Raw genomic sequence first — 20,942 nt, forward strand, 5'->3', positions numbered from 1 at the left:
GTTTATCCCATACTTGCCTGTGTGCAGACGTCTCCTATTTACTTTTTTGCAAGGAAATAGGAGACGTCTGCACGCAGGCAAATCCCATACAAGCCTTTGTAACTAACCCTTTGTAACACAACACCGCTCGCAAGCAAGAGTCACGTCCGCGTTCCTGTAGTGAGCTTGGGCTCGGCTGTGGCTTACCGCTTCCCAATGTACCACGCGCGCCAGGCCTAAGATAGAGTCACGAAATCGGCGTGACATCAAAATTGATACATATCGAGATTGGTGCACAGCATCTTTGTTAAGGTTCTAATCACGGCTTTTGGTAAACTTAAGAATGTGAGCTGTTTGAGGAAATGAGGGCGAGCATGAAAACACGGAGGGAACTGTTGTTTTGTTCTCTCTTTTATATGTCCATTTCTCCACTGTTAGCTCGTGATTTGAAAGGGCATTTAGAGCCATTGTTCTCTCATGGTAAGAGATTAGAAGTTGAAGTGTACGAGGGATTTCCAACACCCGAGGAATTCTACAAGAAGTTCGTCATCATGCCGAAGCCCGTTCTCTTTCGTGGCGGGGCTATGTTGTCTCCTGCCTACAGACTATGGAATGAGGAGTATTTTCTTTCTTTCCCTGAAAGTGAGGAGCATTTAGTGGTAGTTGAGGCAGAAAAAAAGGAAAATCGCACAACCCCAGGAGAAGAGGTTTTTTTTGCAAAGTTTGTTCGAGATTTGCATTCTTCTGGACAGTACATGGTCAGTTCAGTACCACAGTTTCTCAGGTAGGACTTTACTTCCGGTTTAAGCTAATATACTTTGTTTTCATCGTTAAATGAGTGGTAGCTGCAGAAGAACATCAGTTGTAAAAATTACTTGAAACCTCTCTTTCTTTCTTGGATAAATATGTACAATCTGAGATATGTCATTACACTATAGCTATTCAATTTTGGTACCTAATTTCGCGGGTACTTAATTTAACTTAATGCCTGGGGTGGAGGGGGGGCGGGTACTTCCCTACAAGAGAGGGTAATAGGGATGTGCCGCTGGATGAGGTCGCATTTTCACGACTGGATTGACTATAATGGGGTTGCATTTTCAATAGAGTTACTATAGTGGGGTCGCACATTTTCGGATTATTTACGGTTAGCAAACGTACCATGATGTTTGTGCTGTAGGTGAAAAGTTAAGTGTTCTTCATTCAATTTAAGACTGAATGTGTCATTTCCTTTTAGGATGACCTATTTAAAGGATTGATAAGGTAGATACATAAATAGAAAGTGACTTAACTTGGGATCGCAAAAGTTACATTTTCCCAAAAGTGACTTAAAGATAGGGTCTATAATTATAGACCCCATCTTTAAGTCACTTTTGGGAAAATGTACACAATTGGCCACAGAATAGACTTTAATGGGGTAGGGGTTCTGAGAGGCCAGCGGCACATATTCGGCAAAAATTAACCCAAGTACTTCCCCCAGGTTAATTTCACAATTTCAACAGGCAAATAATTATGAATAAAGGGCATTAAATTTTGTGATTTAAGAGTTCTCAACTTCTTTTTTTTTTTTGGAAAAGTCTGAACATTTAAAAATTTCTAGATAAACTGAAACAAGCCATGTGTGACATCTTTGCAAATTACCATTTATTTCACATGTTAAGGTACAAAATGGAGCTTACCAGTAAAGCCAGTAAGCAATTTGTGTATTTGTCCACACACATCCTGTATTTGTTATTGCTATTACATGTTCATTGCAATTTGAATTTCAAGATGGGTATTAAATTTTGCCAGGATTAATTTCGCGAGCCTTCAATTTCACTATTTTTTTGCAATCGCAAAAAACGTAGCCTGCCATCACAGCCATTTCTCCTCGCTCCTCGCTTGGGACATTTTGCCAGGAGAGACCCCTGCACCTCATCGACAGGAATTCCATACTGATGACGTAAAATCTGTCCAGATTCTGGTCAAGATCTCTGATTGGTTGACACAGTAGTTACATTGTTTTAGCCTTGCTTATGAATGACAGACAAAAGACAAAAGGCCACAAAGGTCAGATGTAAACAGGATAAATCTATGACAAAAAACAGTCAATGTTCATGGAATATACTCTTCTATTAAAGAAGCATTTGAGTTTTGCTGAAGCCTATTCGCAGATAAACACAAACGTTTACCACAATCGACCAGGAGAAACATAAAATCGAGCAAATTTGAATTTGGAACTCCATGACTACCAATTTACATCATCAGTATGGAATTTCTGTTGCTGAGTATACGAAAAACACAAAATTAAGTACCAATGAGGTATTTGGTTTTGATTACAATCTTTTTTAGACAAGATGTCTATCTTCCAGTTCCAATTTCTTGCCCAAATATAATTCAAGGAAACCTTGTACAAGATGTAAGTATGATTAAAAAGCTAGTCTAACTAGAACTCCTAAACCTAGACTGGTGGGGATAGGAACTGGATGCGTGACCATCCCTCCAGGGGGAGGGTGCAGGGGGTGCGCACCCCCCCCCCCCCCAAGATGACCTGTGGTTTTCTAATACAACTGGTATTCTGCAACAAAAAAAACTATATGGTTTATTGGTGTTGAAGTAGAGCAAGAGACGACTGCACCCTCTCCTAATAAAAATCCTGGATCCGCCCCTGGTAAGGGACTTTATTCTTTGAGAGTGACACGTAACAGTAACTGAACATTACTGATCAACTTGTGGCCCTCTCAAAATATAAAAATACAATTTATAAAAACTACATTAGCAATAAATTATTATTTACAATAAAAATATTTCTATTTTTATTTTTATTGAATTATTGGTAAAAATTAAAAATAAAAAACTCTTAAAAACGAAGAGCATCCAATATCCATCTATTGTCATTAATAATTTATATCAAACAATCCCTTTGACTTCTGCGAATTTAAAACTATTTTCTATAATTCAGCCTTAAAGGATTTCAAAGACAGTTTGTCTTTAGTGATCGGGGTAGATTGTTCCAGTCCTTTACAGTTGTTACAGCAAAGGTGTGTCCTCCCTCCGAGATGTTCCTGTGAAGAGGGCACAATATACAACTTCACACTACAATTTCTCGTGTTTCTTGAGTTTCTCAGGGAATACCCATTGCCCCACCAACCTTATCCCAGGTTTTCCATCTTGCTACACGCGAGGGAGGGGTTAGATGAAAGACAAAACTGTTGCAGTGAGATAAAAGACCACTTTGCGACTCTACCTTCTTGAGTGCTTAGCAAACCTCCCAAGTGCATCCATAACTCAATGGTTGCATGCTGCACATTTGCCATTTCTTAAATATACCTGAACGCTTTTAAGTTATATAACACGTTTCCCACATTGGGAATACCCATTGCTCCACCAACCTTATCCCAGGTTTTCCATCTTCCTACCCGCGAGGGAGGGGTTAGATTAAAGACAGAACTGTTGCAGTGAGATAAAAGACCACTTTGGGGTAGGGGCAAGGATGTTTCCTGACTCTTGTTGACTTCCTCTCCCACCCTTCTTGGAGGGTTCCTCCCCTCTAGATTGTCCCATATGCCCATTGCATGCAGGGTTTCAGCTGGAGTGATTATGAGTCCCTATAATGGCCAATACAGGGAGGCTCTGCACTAAAGGGGTACCTTTTCCAACATTCCTCTGGTGTATTTAAGCAACAGAACACACTTTCTATGGGTTTAAGCTTGTAAATCATGAGCCTCAGGGAGACTCCTGCACTGTGAAGGAGTGATGTACAAGCTTTTAGGGTGTTCTCCCAACATCCCAAGTGGGTTATCACGCCGGAAAACCCATAGAAAGTGTGCTGTATTTTTTTTATAAAATAACTTCAAGTTTTCTATGAGTTTACCGGCACAAATATCTTATAAACAATAGGTTTTAATCAATCAGAATGCGTGTACTATCTTAGTTATTTTACAAAAAAGGTGGGGAAATCTGCCATTTCCATCTTTAAAAGGACCTAAAATGGCTAATGGTTGTAAAAAAGTCAAGAAAATTTCCTGGTTGTGTGATTTTTTTTTTTCATATTTTTAAAGAGAGTAAATTTACAGCACTTAAAAGGGATGCAGCTTCTAAACTAGGTATGTGAAAGTAGTACCATTTATCAATGGAGGGTACACGAAAGGGTCACCTGTTCTGTCAGAAATGGTATATATTAGGGTAAAGGGCTGGACCTCAGGCGGAGCCTCCCCGTATAAAACTTTGTTGAGTACGGTATATCAGGCAGGATTAAAGTGTATGTTACAGACTGTACTCCCCTTCCCAGGTTATGAGGCCTTATTGCTGTACTTGATCTCTTTTAGATGATGTGGCTTAGCAGTGGTGGAACCAAGTCTGTCCTTCACAATGATCATGCAGAAAACATTATGTGTGTTTTCAAAGGAACCAAGGAGTTTTTCTTGATAGACGAAAAATACCAGGATTTGGTAAAAAGTAGTTCTTTATTACTTTAATAGTGTAGTTGTATAACTCATATGGTTTGAAGTAGGTGAAATGTGATAGTTCAGGTTAATGTTGCATAATGAGCCTTGTGCTCTTAGCAACCAAAAAAACCCTTGGTATCCAGCTGAGCTGATCAGGGACTTTTAGACTTCAATCTCTGCTGGATACCCAGTAGCTTGCAAAATTCATACAGTATTCCATTATTGAACAACTACCTTTATTTTGACGGGCTCAAAATGCAAAACGTGTTATATATCATATCCAGAAAGAATATACAGGGGCACCCAACGTCAATTTTCGGAAAATATCTGTTCGGAAGACGATTTGAGATCTAGAATTTTCGGAACATTTTTTGTAAAATATCTTGCTTGCCTACCTCTCCTAGGATTTTCGAACATCTAAAAATTGGTGTAATTGCCCATTTTTAACGGATTTTTACCCTAAAAAGCTCACCTAGAATTTTCGGAGCCTTTTTACTGGCTGAAATTTTCGAAAAGATAAGTTTTGATCCCTATGATTTTCGGATCTCGAGATCATCGAGACTTTCAGCTAGGAAATCCGACCTGATGAAAAATTTGTAGGGGATAAAAACATGCCTATATCTACCGTTTAAATACTAAAATACGTTTAACAATGCTATGTTTAAGTGGTTTTGAACTATATTCTCGTTGGGTGCCCCTGAATATAGAACAACTGCTATATTGTTATTTTTTGTGGGCACGAAATGATAAATGTGTATCCTGGAAGCGTTCAGGCAAAATAATGTGAAAGGGCTTACTATTCTGCGTGGATTAACCAGAAAGGATTTAGAACAACTGTCTAAAGGTTTGTTTTATGGGTCAAAATGCTAAACGTGTTATAACCTAGAAACATTCAGGCATATTTAAGGTGGCCCGAACCTATTTATTTGCGCGTTGGTTATGTTTTTAAATCGGTTTTTCGGTAGAAATGATTTAACCGATTTCTATGATTTTTGGCGTCCTTAATAAAGAATGGTCGAACTTTAAGAAAATTTTATTTATTTTCTTATAGATATAAAAACGTTTGAGATATCGGCATATGTTTAAAACCGCATTTTTACAAAAAATGACAATAATTTCGAAACCCTAAGACAGATTTTTCTCTAACTACAACAAATAAGCCTCAGCGCTCTCTAGTTTTATATCTGCAAGTTTGAAATCAATCGTGACCGTAGAACTCGCTGCACAAATAGCTGGTCAAATTTAACCTTAAGATGCAACGCTAACACATTTGTGAAAGTTGACACACAAATAGCGGAGGACAACTGCCGACGGACTATCTCCTATCTGCAAGGGTATTCGTGCCCAAAGCTACAGTTGCAAGAAACTGAGGAATCAGCCCGGGGAGGGTACTTCAGGAATTTCTGGGTGGGGATGTGCCGCTGGGACCCTGGAACCCTTAACCTATACCAGAGCTAGTTACGAGCTAGTTCAGCTGAATTTTGCTACCCTATACTAGAGTAAACTCCCCTAATCCCCCCTATCCTACCACAATCCCTAGTCTAGATAAAATCTTCAACCAACTGATCAGTTTCCTGAAAAATAATACCCTATTCTAGACCCAAACGCTCTGATTCATATACCGTATCCTAGAGTAAACTGCTTGAAAACTATACCCTTCACAGCACAGGCGGCCCAAGCTCATTACATGAACGCGGACGTGACTCTTGCTTGCGAGTGGTGTTGTGTTACAAACGGTTATTTACAAAGGTTTGTATGGGATGTTTTCGGTTTATCTTAAAAGAGAGAAAAAATGTTATGTTTGTCAATAAAATCGACTTACCTTATTGCCTTGTTGTATTCTTTGTTGGTTGCCCGCGTCTCAGGCCGTTTTGAAGCGTTTTCGGCGAGTTAGCGCTATTTTGGTGTTCCACTGCTAAAAGAAAGAAAGTCTTCCGAAAACATCCCATACAAACCTTTGTAAATAACCGTTTGTAACACAACACCCCTCGCAAGCAAGAGTCACGTCCGCGTTCATGTAATGAGCTTGGGCCGCCTGTGTTCACAGCGGCACATACCAGTATAGCCCATATATGGCAGTACCCCTGCCCCCCCGGGGGGAATCAGAAACCTACGGCGAATACAGTTCGCAATACACAGTCCGGAATATCCCTAAATTTAAGGACAGGGCCGACTGGTCACGCGACACTTTTCAACCAATGAGAAGGCGCGCTTGTGTTTATCAACAACCAAATCAAAACATTGCCCCAGTGATCAAAAATTTTCAAAACAACGGACGGAGTCGGACAGAATCAGTCATAGTTTCGAGGCTCTCAGGCATATTTTTAAGACTTTTCATGAGGCATACACTATTTTTTTAAGTGGAAAGCGTATCGGAAGCCATATTGGAAGTGTCTCTTGAAATATTCAGCACATTTTGTGGCTTATTTCTCCTTTTATCTTTTAAACAACGCGATGTATAGGCGAGATTTTGGTCGGTTTTCGAGGTAGGTGAACAAGTATCTATTATTTTTTCGATTCACAGATTTTTTACGAAGTTCTAGATATTTTTCCTCGATTGTCATATTGATTAACTTTTATCATGTTGAATGTGGGGATGGAAGACAACCTAGAATTTTGGTAGAAAATTTTTGAATTCCGAGGACCAAAACACGTACGTTTTCCACTCCCGGGTTTCTCACAGAGCCGTGTTATTACTTTTTTTTCGCATTAGTACGAGCCTTTGCCCTTTTTCTTTTCAAGGCCAAAACAACTTTATTAGTCTTAGGGACATTCACGTCCAACATCTCGCCTCACTTTGCCGAATTTGTGGGGATGAAATTTAAGATCATAAGCGCAAGGTAGATACTAACCGCTTTGTTTCTGAAATTCACTAATCTGGAAAGATTTAATGTTGTTGGATTCTCCAAATGTTCACCCACCGTTAAAGAACAAACAAAGAAACAAGGCAAATCTCAATTGTAAATGATGTATTTCGCTACTCATGGAACATGCACTGATTATCTGCGATAAGATTAAAACATTGCAGGTACTACAAGAAGCAAAGAAAGCCCCAGATGCGTGAAGTCAACATGAAACAACACAAAAAAACAAGCAAGAAAAATTAATAAATTTGAATTACTTTCTATTCTTGTTATGATGACTGGTTCTTTGATTCTTGTCCTGTAGAAGTTAAAAGGTAGTACCAATCCTGTTTTGTACGATCTCAACAAATTTTCATACTCTCTCTAAGGCTATTTTTACACGGGACCAGTTTGCTTCTATCAAAAATCTTGCAAGCCATGCCAGTGAAGCCACGACCTCTGCAATCGGTCCGGAATCAGTTCGAACACCCCAATGATTCCTTGCAATGATTAATGCTCTTATTCTCTTACATGAAATGTTTTCTTTGAAATATTAAATGTGAAACCTAGACGAGTACTGTAAGCTCATCTTTAATTCTGTCCGACTCCGTCCGTTGTTTTGAAAATTTTTGATCACTGGGGCGATGTTTTGATTTGTTTGTTGATAAACACAAGCCCGCCTTCTCATTGGTTGAAAAGTGTCGCGTGACCAGTTGGCCCTGTCCTTAAATTTAGGGATATTCCGGACTGAATACAAGAAGAACAACTTTATGCTGAATGCGGGGCAAGATTAAATAACTTCTATTTATCAAAGTTACTGTGTATTTTCCCTTCAAAGTCAAATTGAAGTGGCAAAAATTCGCCGACACAGCGATCGTGCTTTGAACTACTGTTATGAATGAACAGGAACAAAATAATAAACAGAGAAGTTATTTTTTGAAAAGTATGTTTCGTTTCTCAAATGAAATATGCGTATTCTCCGACGGTCCTTGGACAAGTCATGATCATGAATGCGAGGCTAATGCGGGGAAGTTCTTGGCGAGAACACAACAAACATTGGTAAATTGCGGCTGAGTCGCTGCAAAACGGTAAAAAATAAGAAAAAACTGCAAGATTTAAAAGCACACTCACACACTTGTACTAAGAAACAGATATTTACAATTTGAATAGTACCTACCCACAAATAGTTAAACCAGGAGCTAGTCGAGGCAGGTTGGTATTATTAAGTTTGACTTATTACAACTAGGGTTTTTTGCGCTATACATATTAACTTACAAGGATTTTAAATAAGCAGCAGTTAAAGATTACAATAAATAGTAAATTAAAATAATGATAGCAGGAATGAAAAACTTGCAAATAAAATAGCATAACAAAATAAAACAAAAAGCTGAAACCTTACTGGTAAGCTAAAGGGATATCTGTTTCAAAAAGCAAAACTGTGCGTGGAAGAGCTAGTCATACTAGAGTAAAGTTAAAAAAGCCACGAAGCCAAAATGGAAGAAGCGACTGGAAGTAATATAGAATCGAAAATGGTAAATTGTGTCAAAACATCGATATTCGAATCCTTTTAATTTCTCATTTCTTATTATTCCGTCTTTATTACCTTTGAGTTTATCTGTAAAATGGAGTTTAAACTGCTCCTTATAGACCTTGTCACGGTTTTCGACGCCATCTTGACGAGTAGGCAAACGCGTGGGAAATTACCGTGTTTGTATGAGAATGTAACGGCAAATAATTTCCGTAAAACGGCTCTTCTGAAAAAAAATATGATTTGTAAACTAAAGCTTCGCTCCTAAGGATTCTACTGAAGAAAATTAAGGGCGTTACATGCAGTAGAAGACCTAGAACCATATTTTTAAATTTTCTATACATTTGTCTGTAAGAAAGTCCTGGGAAAATTACAGACAAATATATGGAAAATCTAAAGCAAGGCTCTGGAGAAATTTAACCACAGGGGTACGCCCCCAAAATTGTTTAGGACAATCCTTTGCTTCGTGGCTTTAGTTTTCAATTGAAGTTTTTTTCAGAACAGCCGTTTATGGAAGTTATTCGACATTAGATTCTCATACAAACACTGTAATTTCTCACACGTTTGCCTTTACTGGTCAAGATGGCGTCGAAAACCGTGACAAGGTCTATTAAGGTGACTCGACCCAGTTTTTTTGGGGGGGTACCATCCTACTTTGAAGCTCTCTGGAATCCCCACCTTTACTTTTATCGTAAGTCTAACACATAGAATGGATAACATATAGATCAATCTACAATATAACATAAAATTTTTGGCGATCGGAGTAAATGTCACGTGGTTATAATGCCACGCCCCTTTGAGGTCTGAGTCGAAAATCGGCTGTTGCCGGCATTTCTTCGTGAAAATCTCTCAGTTACACATAGTGCGCATTAGTGCCTTGCGCTGAACAGAGTTTCGCCAAAATCGCAAAGACCCAATTCGAGAAATTCAGCGGTTTCCAAATTTAGGTCATAATTTATGCGAAAATGATAAGCAAACTTTACACGGATTATATCTAATAAACTATGAGATTCATCTCTGTATTTTGGGCATCCTTATAACAGATGGGTCCTTGCAAGTCCGAACAAACAATTTAGGGCTTTGTAAATGCGCGCGATTTCGAGAAAAGCAAACATATAGAAATTATAGTTTTCGCAATGCTCACCGAGATATTCCCGTCACGAGTTGGTTTAATTATTGGCTTGCATTAAACCTATGAAAAAATGATATTTTTGTAATAGTAAGTAGATTTAGTGTGTAGCATTTCTTGATTTTTTTGCAAAGACACAAGAAGCACGAGAATTGATTAAAAATTGTGAGTTAAACCTCTATGTATCACGCGATGGCCTGTCTCACTGTACCAAAATTATAATATCTCGGTGAGCATTCGGAAGTCAGCCAAGCGTGGTCATTGCACGCGTGCTGAACAAGAATGCTGTATAATGACAGACTAGAAAAAATAGACAACTCCCAAAGCACAAACTCAGCCAAAACGCTAAAAATCTTCAATGTTTACTCAAGTTTGAGCTTATAGAAGATAATGTCACAGTTTTTCAATGACCATGAAATTCAGAGTCCGGGTAGTTAGTTAATCAATTGTGGCCCTGAAAAAATTTGAAGGAAAAAGAACTACGAATTTTTAAGAAAATGCTTTTTTCGTGAGATTGACTCTTAAACGCTGACAAACGTCAACAAATTGCGAAAACTATAATTTCTATATGTTTGCTTTTCTCGAAATCGCGCGCATTTACAAAGCCCTAAATTGTTTTGCGGACTTGCAAGGACCCATCTGTTATAAGGATGCCCAAAATACAGAGATGAATCTCATAGTTTATTAGATATAATCCGTGTAAAGTTTGCTTATCATTTTCGCATAAATTATGACCTAAATTTGGAAACCGCTGAATTTCTCGAATTGGGTCTTTGCGATTTTGGCGAAACTCTGTTCAGCGCAAGGCACTAATGCGCACTATGTGTAACTGAGAGATTTTCACGAAGAAATGCCGGCAACAGCCGATTTTCGACTCAGACCTCAAAGGGGCGTGGCATTATAACCACGTGACATTTACTCCGATCGCCAAAAATTTTATGTTATATTGTAGATTGATCTATATGTTATCCATTCTATGTGTTAGACTTACGATAAAAGTAAAGGTGGGGATTCCAGAGAGCTTCAAAGTAGGATGGTACCCCCCAAAAAAACTGGGTCGAGTCACCTTAACGTCTGTACAAAAGTCCGAATTTAAGTAAAGTGTGCATGTTTTTGTCATGTTTTTTACTCAGTTGTGAGCAAATATGTTGATAAATAAAATATTAAACCTAAATTTATGAATAAACTTTACTTTTCAAGTCATCGTCGCGTGTTCAAACTCATTTCACTTCCTAACAAAAATGCAAGGATTGCGTGAAGAACGCTGAGCCCCCTCCCGGTAGCGAACTTACGCAACAGGACGGGAGACGAAAGAAGACGGTAAACGTTGTGTCACAGGCGTGACAATAATTTTGTTTGAAACAACTTTTCGCCAAATTTCACTTTTCTTTAAACAGATCTTTTTGTAAAGGACCAGAAAACGTTGGTGTGAAGTGACGATCACAACAAAACACGCAAGTAATAGCCCCGTCACCTTTTGCCGTCCTGTTGCGTAAACTTACTGCACCGAACCTACTTGTTCAGTTTATTTCAAATACATAAGATTTTGTATCCGCTCCGTTAGGAAACGTCAGCTGCAAACTAAGTGTTTTTACTTTCTTGTAGGCTTTCGACAAGTACGTCCATTTCAATAAATGATATCTTTCAAGAAGAATTAATATAAAAAACAAGAACGCTCTAAAAAGCATCTATGTCTCGCTTGCTTGGAGATTAGATAAGATGACAAGACACTCTTAAAAAGTTAACTCGAGGTTAATAATAAAAATGATAACAACTTTATTACTTTCCAAAATTCTGGCTTTTCAAAGTAAGTACAATATTCAATAAAATATGTAAAACTATAAAGCAATAAGAAATGGTTACAATCATATGTATATAACAAGATTTAACAAGATATTTACAGTACATTTACAACAAAGCTTCTAAAATTCTCTTTGTAAATGACGCACAAGTTCCTTTTTGAATGATGCAAGGTTTGTTAGCTCAGTGAGCCTTTCGGGTAAGGAATTTCACGGCCGTTCTGTACTCTGGAATGTCCATCTTATTCTTGTTCCGTGTGTCTTTATTGTAGATTTCAGACCTCTTTGAACTTTTTAGCAAGATAGTCAGTGGCCAATCCCCTTAAACACTTAAAAACCAGTATACAATTCCTGTTGATGAGCATGGGTTCGACAGACAACCATTTCAGTTCTGTAAGAACAGGGGTAATGTTATCAAATTTCTGCGAACGGTTTAAAATGCTAGCTGCGAAGTTTTTCTCAGCAATGAAGGGCAGATCTTTCTTTTGCTATTTAAAATAATGATTCCTTAAGCTTGTAAGCTCTCCGGAATTTTCCAACGTTAAACATTTTCCGTGATTTCCGACAACTCAGCCGTAGTTTTCCCATGTTTGTTTGTCTTATTAATGAGAAGTTCCCCGCATTAGCCTCGCATTCATGCTCAAGACCTACTCGTCCCAGGACCGTCAGGGAATACGAATATTGTCTATTCCAGCGTCATCAAAGGTAATTCAGGCTCACTATTTGTGTCACGTACGGGTTTCATGTATTATGAGTAGCTATAAGCATATAGAGAACATATGGGGCGAAGTTTAGGTCTGGACATTTGCTAGAAAATGGAAATAAAAATCGATGAAACTTACCACGTGGTAAGTTTTTGTTGTCCTTTCGTTTCGGGAAAAATAGTCTCCTTCATCTTTCGGACACAGTCACTCGTTATGCAAGAGAATCTCTGCGGTATTTTGTTTCTATGAAAGCTCAATCAAAGAAAGCTTAGGCGAAAATATTGAGATCCCAATTATATGCTCTGACGAACTATAAATAAGGTTAGAAGACCATTCCTTTTAATAGCTACACGCCCCTACAGACAAAGTAAGTTGATTATACCCCTAAGAAGAAAGGTACTAACACAGTATTCCCCCCTCAGAAATAGCCCATTTTTTTCTCATACCCGTTAGTCTGAAATGTCATACGTCTCCATCCCTTAACCCCTGGGGCAGGGAAGGGTGCGAGAAAGTCTCCCTCCCCGGCGCCCCAACCTCGTTCTCGGGGCGCTTTCCCTGGCTCTCCCCCAAAGGGTTAGGGGGTGGAGACGTATGACATTTCAAACTACATACCCTTCAGAAATTTTCCAAAGATCAAAGGTGCTGACACAGTCACCCCCCCCCCACTCGGAAATGACTTTCAAAGCCCCCCCTTAGAAAATCTCGACTATGTGGGGGGGGGGGGGGGAAGGGAGGGGGCCCTGACCTGAAAGACATGTTAAATTGTGCCGCCATCCTGTAGAATATGACCGGCCAACTGAACGTTTCTCCAGACAAATGGTCATCTTGGCCAGACATTGTCCAGTAACTGGCGGTTGTTTTGAGCCCTGTAAAGAATTTTTCTAATATTGCTAATGTATAGAAAATATAATACATCAGTTGTGCCATATAAATTAATACAAGGTTAGCAAAGAAATTGAGAATGGAGAAGGGCACAGTAAAGTAAAACTAATCGTGGCCCTCTAACAAGGTTGGCTTTTCTCTGGTATAACTTTCATTACAACTAAATATCTTACACACGAAAGATGCAGCCAAAAAACACAAAACTACCTGGATCTTCAAAAGACGCGGCCATCATCATTGCTAACCGCTAACCTCCTTGTTTTTGTAAGCCTCGTACGTAGACTTTCTTAGGGCTTTGTCATGCCTTCCTTCCCCATGATCATCGGTTGGTGGGGAAGGAACACGTGACAAAGCGCTAAGAACATCTGCGTGGGAGGCTATGTTTTTGTAGTAATAAGAATTTTTATAATACTGATTGTAGGTAAATGTGACAGAACGTGGATATTCTGATGTAGACGTTGACAGGTTTGTTTATTCATTGTAAGTAGAAATTTTGTGTCATTTTAAGCACCCTCCCCGCCTATAAAACATTGTACCTAATTAACTAACATTTCTTTACTAACTGCTCCATTTATGTAGGGTGGACCTGTACAAGTATCCTGGTCTCTATGAAATAGAGCATCACTTTGCCTTCATTGAACCTGGTGACTGTCTCTATGTTCCATTTCTTTGGTGAGTATTTTAATCCATTTGCATCTGTGGCACCCAAAACCCTGGGTAAAATTCATTGATCCCTGTACTACTTGTATTATTACTAATAATTCAGATGACTATGATGCACTAACCTGTGAAGCTCAAATAATTCTTCCAAGGCATAACTAAAAAGGTGTTTTCATATAACTGCCCGCAGGTACACGTAGAAAACGTTTAAAGTTGACTGTTAAAGTCCGATAAAAAATTTACTCTTACAGGCCACTCCCACTACTTTTAAAACTCGTTCTTCGCAGAATTTCTACTAGTAACGCCCTGAGTAAAAGTGAAAAAGTGGCGAAGAGGGGCGATACAAAAGGAGGAAAAAAGCGAAAAATAAATCAAAGTCAAGCTTTCTGCGTGTGCCAAACCCTAAGTAATTTTTTTACTTTTACTTACCGTTACCACCCCATTAAGTTAAGTTTTTGAATTTCAAACAGAAATTTGAATAACATTTTTTCCAGAAAAGGACCAGAACTTTTAAAAGATCGTTCTTTCGCGCTGGAAAACTTTCCGCTTCTAAGAACCGAGTAGAATATCCAAATTTGTCAACGATCTTTTTTTTTGTAGGGTTCACCACGTGCGATCTTATGGCCTGAACATAGCTGTGAATATCTGGTGGAGGCGTGCGGTGGAGAATGGTTTCAGTGGCTGTGGGGATACAGAATCTAGGAGAACTATTCAGGGCCTGACATTTATTGGGTTTAATGCTCTTTACGATGCCCAAAAGAAAATGATAAAGTAAGAACTAACTGTACTTGGTTACTGGCTTGTTACAATAGTAATTTATAGTTTTTGGGTGCGAAAGGACATTCATATTTTTATGTCTCTATTCTATTTGGGACACTTAACATTTCAGCTTTTCTAACAACAGGCCGTCACACTTTGCAGCATATAGGTCTTTTACTTTAGTCTTGTCCCACTTTTAGACTTTCTTTTTCTTATTTTCCAAGAAACCGTTTGGTGAAGGAGGTTATATCTAGCAGTGGCAATCTTTCTTTTGGACAACTTACAGAGTTCTTTCAAAAGGTAACCTTCTAAATAGTTAGGCGTGCGATGATTCGTTACTCGCATGCTTTGATCCATGATAGAGCTCCGTGGCTGATTGATAACCACTGTTCTCCGGGATTTGTTCAGACCTGTCCGGCTGTGATTACCTGCAATTGTAGTAATTAACACGAACGCCCTTGACCTTGGGCGGAAATGTTTGTTTTAACTCAGTGCAGTGGCTATACTATTTTGTCAATCTCGGGTAACCTTCAGTCTTGTTTGTAACCCGTAGCCTTGAGAGGCCATGAAAGGCGGCTGTATTCGTAGTTACCAGCACGCAAAAAACGTACAAAAAACGCGTGCTAGCCTGCCGCATAGCTTGCGTTGCGGCAACTTTGGCGCTCTGCTTGCGCATAGAAACGCGTTTTACAAAAAACATGCGCCAGTTATTTAAACGGAGTTTAGCCATTTTAACAAAGCCGCGTTCTGAGTCATTTTCAGTTTGCCCAACGCTTTTATCTAAACACCATTTGTCTTTGACAGTTTCATTAAAGCATATAGAGTGAACAAGAAAAGCATTTATCTTCTTAAATTGACCCACTAAGGAAGAGATCTAGAGGTCTAAGTTAGACTTTGTTTAAATAACCGACCCATAAAGTTTTGTTATTTACGGTCTCGTGGTTTAGATTGTGTTTAATTTACAACTAGCATCGGGACGCCTCCATGTCAAAGTTTCTTTGAACTAGCTCCTTTATTTAAAGCAACAAAGATTTTGACAATCAGCAAGAGCCTAAAATCCTTTTACATGATTGAATAGCCTGTTAGTGTAACAGGCTATCATGAAGGGTATAGGATGATGAAGAACCTTAGTTGAAGGCGAGCTGAGCAGACGGTTAGCCTATTCACAACAGGCTAACAGAGAGCTTAAGCAACGACGACGGCGACGTCAACGAGAACGGCAAAAAAGCAATAGGGTTAGATTGGTAAAACAACGACTCTGCAAGTGCATCACACTTTTTTGTACATTTCTTTGCCGTCACTGTACGAGTACAACGTGAAAATACCTAATTTCACGTTTTTGTGGAGGACGTGAACACAAGACAATGACTTCCTTTTTCTTTCCCTGAACTTCGATACACTCTTTTAGAATTCAACTCCAGTAAAAATTGCCAATATTTGACGAATTGAACGAGATGGAATAAACGCGTTAAAGTTTGAAGCAGCGCGACTTCACTTTTTAAGTGACGTTTTCGTAACCGTCACCGTCACCGTCGTTGTTGCTAAGCTCTTTAATATCTTTTTTTTCTGTCTGTTCAATGTTTGCAGCCCGATGTGTTTGGCCCCGACGTTATGTGGACTGAAGACATGTCAAATGTTGTCAAAAAGGTAACTTCGTCTCAAACCAAATTTTTCTGGGAAGCTTTTTCCGGGATGAGTTCATGTTGCTTTTAGTTCATAGCCGAATGTGACCGGCGTTGAAGCTTTTTTTGCAGACAAGTAATGTGTGTTTGTTTTGTAAGCTTTATTGGATGCCATTGACAGTTTTATTTTTCTTTGTTTTTAATCATCAGATGTTTATTTTGATGGACCAGTCAGCGGACGATATAATAACACGTGATGAGCTGGACCAGCTGCAAGGAGAGGTATCATGACTGTTGTTTCATGTAGGAGCCATCAACCTTGCCTTTCCCAGGGTCCTTTTCGTTATCTATTCAACGACTCGAGAAGTATTTTATACCGACATTCGTGAGTGATAAGTAAAATACTCGGCCGATTAAACGTTTCGAGGTAAGTGATATCGTTCTCCAAGATCAGCAGTCGACTGTGTAGTGATTCTACGCCTTCCTCAAAAACGATCATTGCGACATTTGCAACTTTTTCCTCAAGACAAGCTGATCTCGAAAAGCACCTTTGGTAGCCTGCGAGCAAGCTCTCCTATTTGGGTGAGCGAAGCAAGCCGCGCGAGAACGCGCGAGCGTCTCTTCTCGCGTGCCTCTCGCGCGTCTGCTTTTCACGATATCTCAAAATGGAGAGCTTCCTCGCGGGCTACACCTTTGGGTGCCATGTGACCACCTGAAATAAGGGTTCTTTCTCATTCTTTAGTAGTGACATAAAATGACGAAAGAAAGGCCCTTGAAACGAGGTTGAGGGACTACAGACCTGAGATTATGGCTCCTAATGAGAAGGTTTTATCCCTGTCCCAGGCTCCCTCTTATACCTGTTGATGTTAATTTTATATTTAGGACTGGGACCAAATCCGCATGCTTTCGAATGAACTGATGGAACTTGCTATGGCAGAGTATGATGGACCAATAGTAGACGACACTGTTACGGAAGAACAATGGGAACAAAATACAATTGGTAACGCTGAAGAAGAAGACGCACACATCGAGCTTTGAGAGCCGAATTAATCGCTAGAATTTTTTTTTACTCTGATTGGACAGTAATTATGGTTCAGGTCATTTGAGTGGCCTAGTCGACAAAACTCTTAGATAAAAGTTTTTTTTTTTTTTCGTTTGTAAAATTTAATGACACAAAGTGTACCCGAGTCAACATTTATCCGCGGAAGCACGGTGTAAATATTTTGTAATTAAAAGTTTACAGACATTTACAGATTTATATATTTAAAACTTATACTTTCAAATCAAACGTGGTCCTTAGGGACCTTAGTTAAAGTGCATTACGTTAAATCTATTTGTCGCAAATAAACTTCCTGCCATTTGATAATTTTTCACAAGAATACAAAATTAGAGCCCAGGTTCAAATCTTTGCGACTTCTCTTTCAAAACCATCATTGTTCCTTTGTTGAATCCTTGTCAGTTTCCATAAGTCTTGGACAAGTTCTTATCAAATGATTACTTTCACCACATCTGTGACATGTTCGTAAGTGCCGCCTAGCATACGGGCATTTCTTCATCCTGTGACCTTGTTCATTGCAGTTATAACACAATGACGTGTGTTTTCTGGCGCCTTTTTTCACCGAGCGACTCTTCTTTTTCACATTTCCACCATCTGGTGACGTCACTAGCACTGCGATCTTGCCTTTGTCAGTGTTGACAATCTGCAATTGTACTTTCTCACCTTCAGTAAGACTACGATATCCTTTGGACTTAATTGCACTCTGAAAATAGGAACAGAAACGTTTATACCGTTTGTTTATTTTTATCTTGTCTTTTTGCGTCTAAAAAAATATAACCCATGGAGGTATACAAGATAAGAAACCTAGTTGCCTTGTTGAATGAGCGTCCACTTCTATAAAGACTGTTTGTCTAAATAAGTGCAAAAGAGTTACTGTCATGCTCTACCTTCGATAATGTTTCGCATACTGGCGCGGACGTCAAGAGAACATTAATTTCGGGCTACCTAAGTACATCGTTAACTTGTTCAGTGGTCAAACCGCCGTGAGTATCAGTGATACAAACCGTACCACGGCTATTTCAACGCGGCAGTAGAAGAAAAAAAAAATGGCTGGATTTATCGCATTCATTTTGTTTTTAACCTGAGATTTGCTGAAATATAGCAAGTGGAAGTGAAAACGTATGGCTAAGTACTGCAAATTATAATGATATAAAACTGATGTGTCTCTGCGGACTTCGCCATTTTATTTCTTCCTTTCCAGTGGCCAATATTTAGTGACGTCACGATCTTTTGCGACGTTTACAACGAATCAAAGCTGACAGTCCGTCTCGAAGGATTAAAAGGCTCGACATGTAAAAAGTGAGTTTCAATTTGAAGCAAATTAACAAAAAACCATTGTCGGAGTTGCCGTTCAAAATGTTCAACCTTTTTGTTGCACTCAAATGAAGTACTGTTTTGGGTCATGTGCTTTTCGCCCCTTCCGTTTTTTTAGTCAATGATGATTTTGCCGTTTTTGCAAATACCTGCTAAGTTTGGAAAACATTTAAGTATAGATAATTAGGAAGAAAAAGATTATAGTTTTGCCAAAGAAGACGCTTTTTGCTTCTTATAGCCGCAGCTTTGTTCAGTTCGCTTTTGGTTTGTTAAGAAAGAAATATAGAGAATAAAGAAAATTAAATTAACATGAGCCGTCAGGTGTAAGTTTTGAAAGAGAAGATGCTAACAAAGACGGAAATCCTTTGTATGATAAAATATTGAAATTGAAACCTCGCCAGTACTTCTCTGTCTAATATTTTTATCAGTTTGCCATGGAAAATTGCAGTTAGAATATTGGCAGTTATATCCTGGACTCGTCCGAGATACTTGACCGGTTTACGTGTATAGTTATATCGAACTAAGATAATCAGAAATGAAAGGATAGTAAGTCATCGGCGAATATTTCACGAAAATTGTTAGACGCGTGAGACTGAATATTTATGCTTTGCAATTTCGACATCGAACCACAAACAATAAAAAATATATCAACACATGGCAATATTCCTGTAGAAGTTGTGCGAAGCACAAACGTGGCAATTCAGTGAGTGTCAAATGAAATTATCAGGAACGCCAACTATCTATAAATAATTGATAGGAGTTTTCAAACATAAAGAAAAACCTTTGAATAGAATAACCGCAAGAAAATCGAAGATCCGGTGTGCAAAATAAATAATATTCATACAACCTTATAACTAAAAACGAAAAGTTAGAACACACAATAAAAAAAATTAAATATCTTTAAATTCAATTTCAAGGTGATGTATTTACCTGGTGAACAAAAATGTCTTCTTTCTCATCGTCTGTCGTAACAAAGCCAAATCCTTTGACAATGTTAAACCATTTTACGGAACCAGCCATTAAGTGACTCTCTTGGATGGTTTCTTCACCCTCTATAGATAAAACACAAACAAGGCTTTATTTCAGTTCTGTTTCCTAACATCTTGAGTTCTTTTTTAGCTTTTGCTATAAAGCATTGTACAGGGTGAGTAGAAAAGGATCTTTCCATTTCGAGCTAAAGAGGAAACAGGTTTATATGGTAAATGAAGAGGTTTTTGAAAGCAGCAGTACATAAAGACCGACGACTTCATAATGAATGTCCGTATCAGTAAAAACGCATTTGAAAGATCAGAGGTACTTGGGAGAACTAACGGCAGCAAACTGATTGTTATTCGATACAGTTTTAATTAAATTGAAGGGACTCATCTTGGTTCACGGCAATAATATTAATTGAAAACCAGAGAAATTTTTGTCCTAAAGAATGCTGAAAACTACAAAAATGTAATTCTGTAAGCAAAACAGTGCGTAGATAGATACCTGTCATTTGGGCAATCACATAAAGTCCTGATAAAATCCTTGTCTTGTTTGGCAGTAAACTATCTGAGTCAGTTGACAAATGTTGGCGGAATTCGGTTGAGGCCCATGTTAAATTCGTAGTCTGTGTGATCGATATGACATGCAGAGCCTGATAAAGAAGCAAGTTTTTTGGAATATCTAAGCAGCAGTATATCTAATACCTACAAGCCTCAGGTCATTACCTGCCTGAACCAATAAGAGAGCTTGAATTGCTTTTATAATTGATCTTACTTTAGCGCCACAAAGGAAGTTCTGTCAACAGTAATTGAAAAGACAACTGATTTATCTCATGAACTGTGAAGGCTTGATTCCTATTGGCTTCATCAGATTCCGGTTGCGATCATGAAACCACCAATTATTCGAAATCCATTGATTATTTTTATAGATATTTCTCAGCTGTTTTGTTATCACATACGCTCATGTCTTAACCACGAAACATTGTCACCTTGGAAGAGAAAAAAGAGAATGAGAGACAATATTTTCAAAATAATCTGATAAAAGCAGGTTTAAAGATGTGACGATTTGAGCCTGAGACTAAATTGTTTTTCGTATTTGGGAGAAATATCAGAGACTAAAAAAATGAAATAAGAATTACCAGGAATTTACTGACATAGTGAAGCAAAACAGCCGAGATTTCTTCTTCAGTTTTATTTTGATCGATTTTTTTTATTTGATTGTTCAAAACAGTAGATAACGATCAAAAGAATTGGGTGCGTTATTTTTATCA

The 20,942-nt window shown here is 38.5% G+C and overlaps 2 protein-coding genes across 2 annotated transcripts; one reads left to right on the forward strand and one right to left on the reverse strand.

Moving 5' to 3' along the window:
- The first annotated feature begins 302 nt into the window (after positions 1–302).
- Positions 303–17,519, forward strand: LOC140923772 (bifunctional peptidase and (3S)-lysyl hydroxylase JMJD7-like). Its single transcript, XM_073373849.1, has 10 exons — positions 303–763; positions 2,308–2,374; positions 4,284–4,406; positions 13,710–13,753; positions 13,868–13,960; positions 14,549–14,719; positions 14,932–15,007; positions 16,295–16,354; positions 16,540–16,611; positions 17,212–17,519. Exons 1-10 carry the CDS (start codon positions 342–344, stop codon positions 17,365–17,367), a joined length of 1,284 nt encoding a protein of 427 aa, XP_073229950.1. The 5' UTR covers positions 303–341; the 3' UTR covers positions 17,368–17,519.
- Positions 17,520–17,631: 112 nt separating this feature from the next.
- On the reverse strand, positions 17,632–20,417 carry LOC140923785 (uncharacterized). Its single transcript, XM_073373850.1, has 3 exons — positions 20,177–20,417; positions 19,631–19,752; positions 17,632–18,089 (listed from the first exon to the last, which is right to left on the reverse strand). Exons 1-3 carry the CDS (start codon positions 20,181–20,183, stop codon positions 17,760–17,762), a joined length of 459 nt encoding a protein of 152 aa, XP_073229951.1. The 5' UTR covers positions 20,184–20,417; the 3' UTR covers positions 17,632–17,759.
- Positions 20,418–20,942: the final 525 nt, after the last annotated feature.

This window comes from Porites lutea, chromosome 1 (assembly GCF_958299795.1).
Source record: "Porites lutea chromosome 1, jaPorLute2.1, whole genome shotgun sequence".
In the NCBI taxonomy this organism is placed as follows: Eukaryota; Metazoa; Cnidaria; class Anthozoa; order Scleractinia; family Poritidae; genus Porites; species Porites lutea.

What these genes read in the sequence shown, in the direction of transcription:
- LOC140923772 (XM_073373849.1), top strand. Translation starts at nt 342, where the DNA reads ATGAGGGCGAGCATGAAAACACGGAGGGAACTGTTGTTTTGTTCTCTC. An exon ending in GCCCAAAAGAAAATGATAAA is followed by an intron (nt 14,720 to 14,931) that starts GTAAGAACTAAC and finishes TTATTTTCCAAG; the next exon opens with AAACCGTTTGGTGAAGGAGG. An exon ending in TTACAGAGTTCTTTCAAAAG is followed by an intron (nt 15,008 to 16,294) that starts GTAACCTTCTAA and finishes CAATGTTTGCAG; the next exon opens with CCCGATGTGTTTGGCCCCGA.
- LOC140923785 (XM_073373850.1), bottom strand. An exon ending in AAGACATTTTTGTTCACCAG is followed by an intron (nt 18,090 to 19,630) that starts GTAAATACATCA and finishes TCCTATTTTCAG; the next exon opens with AGTGCAATTAAGTCCAAAGG.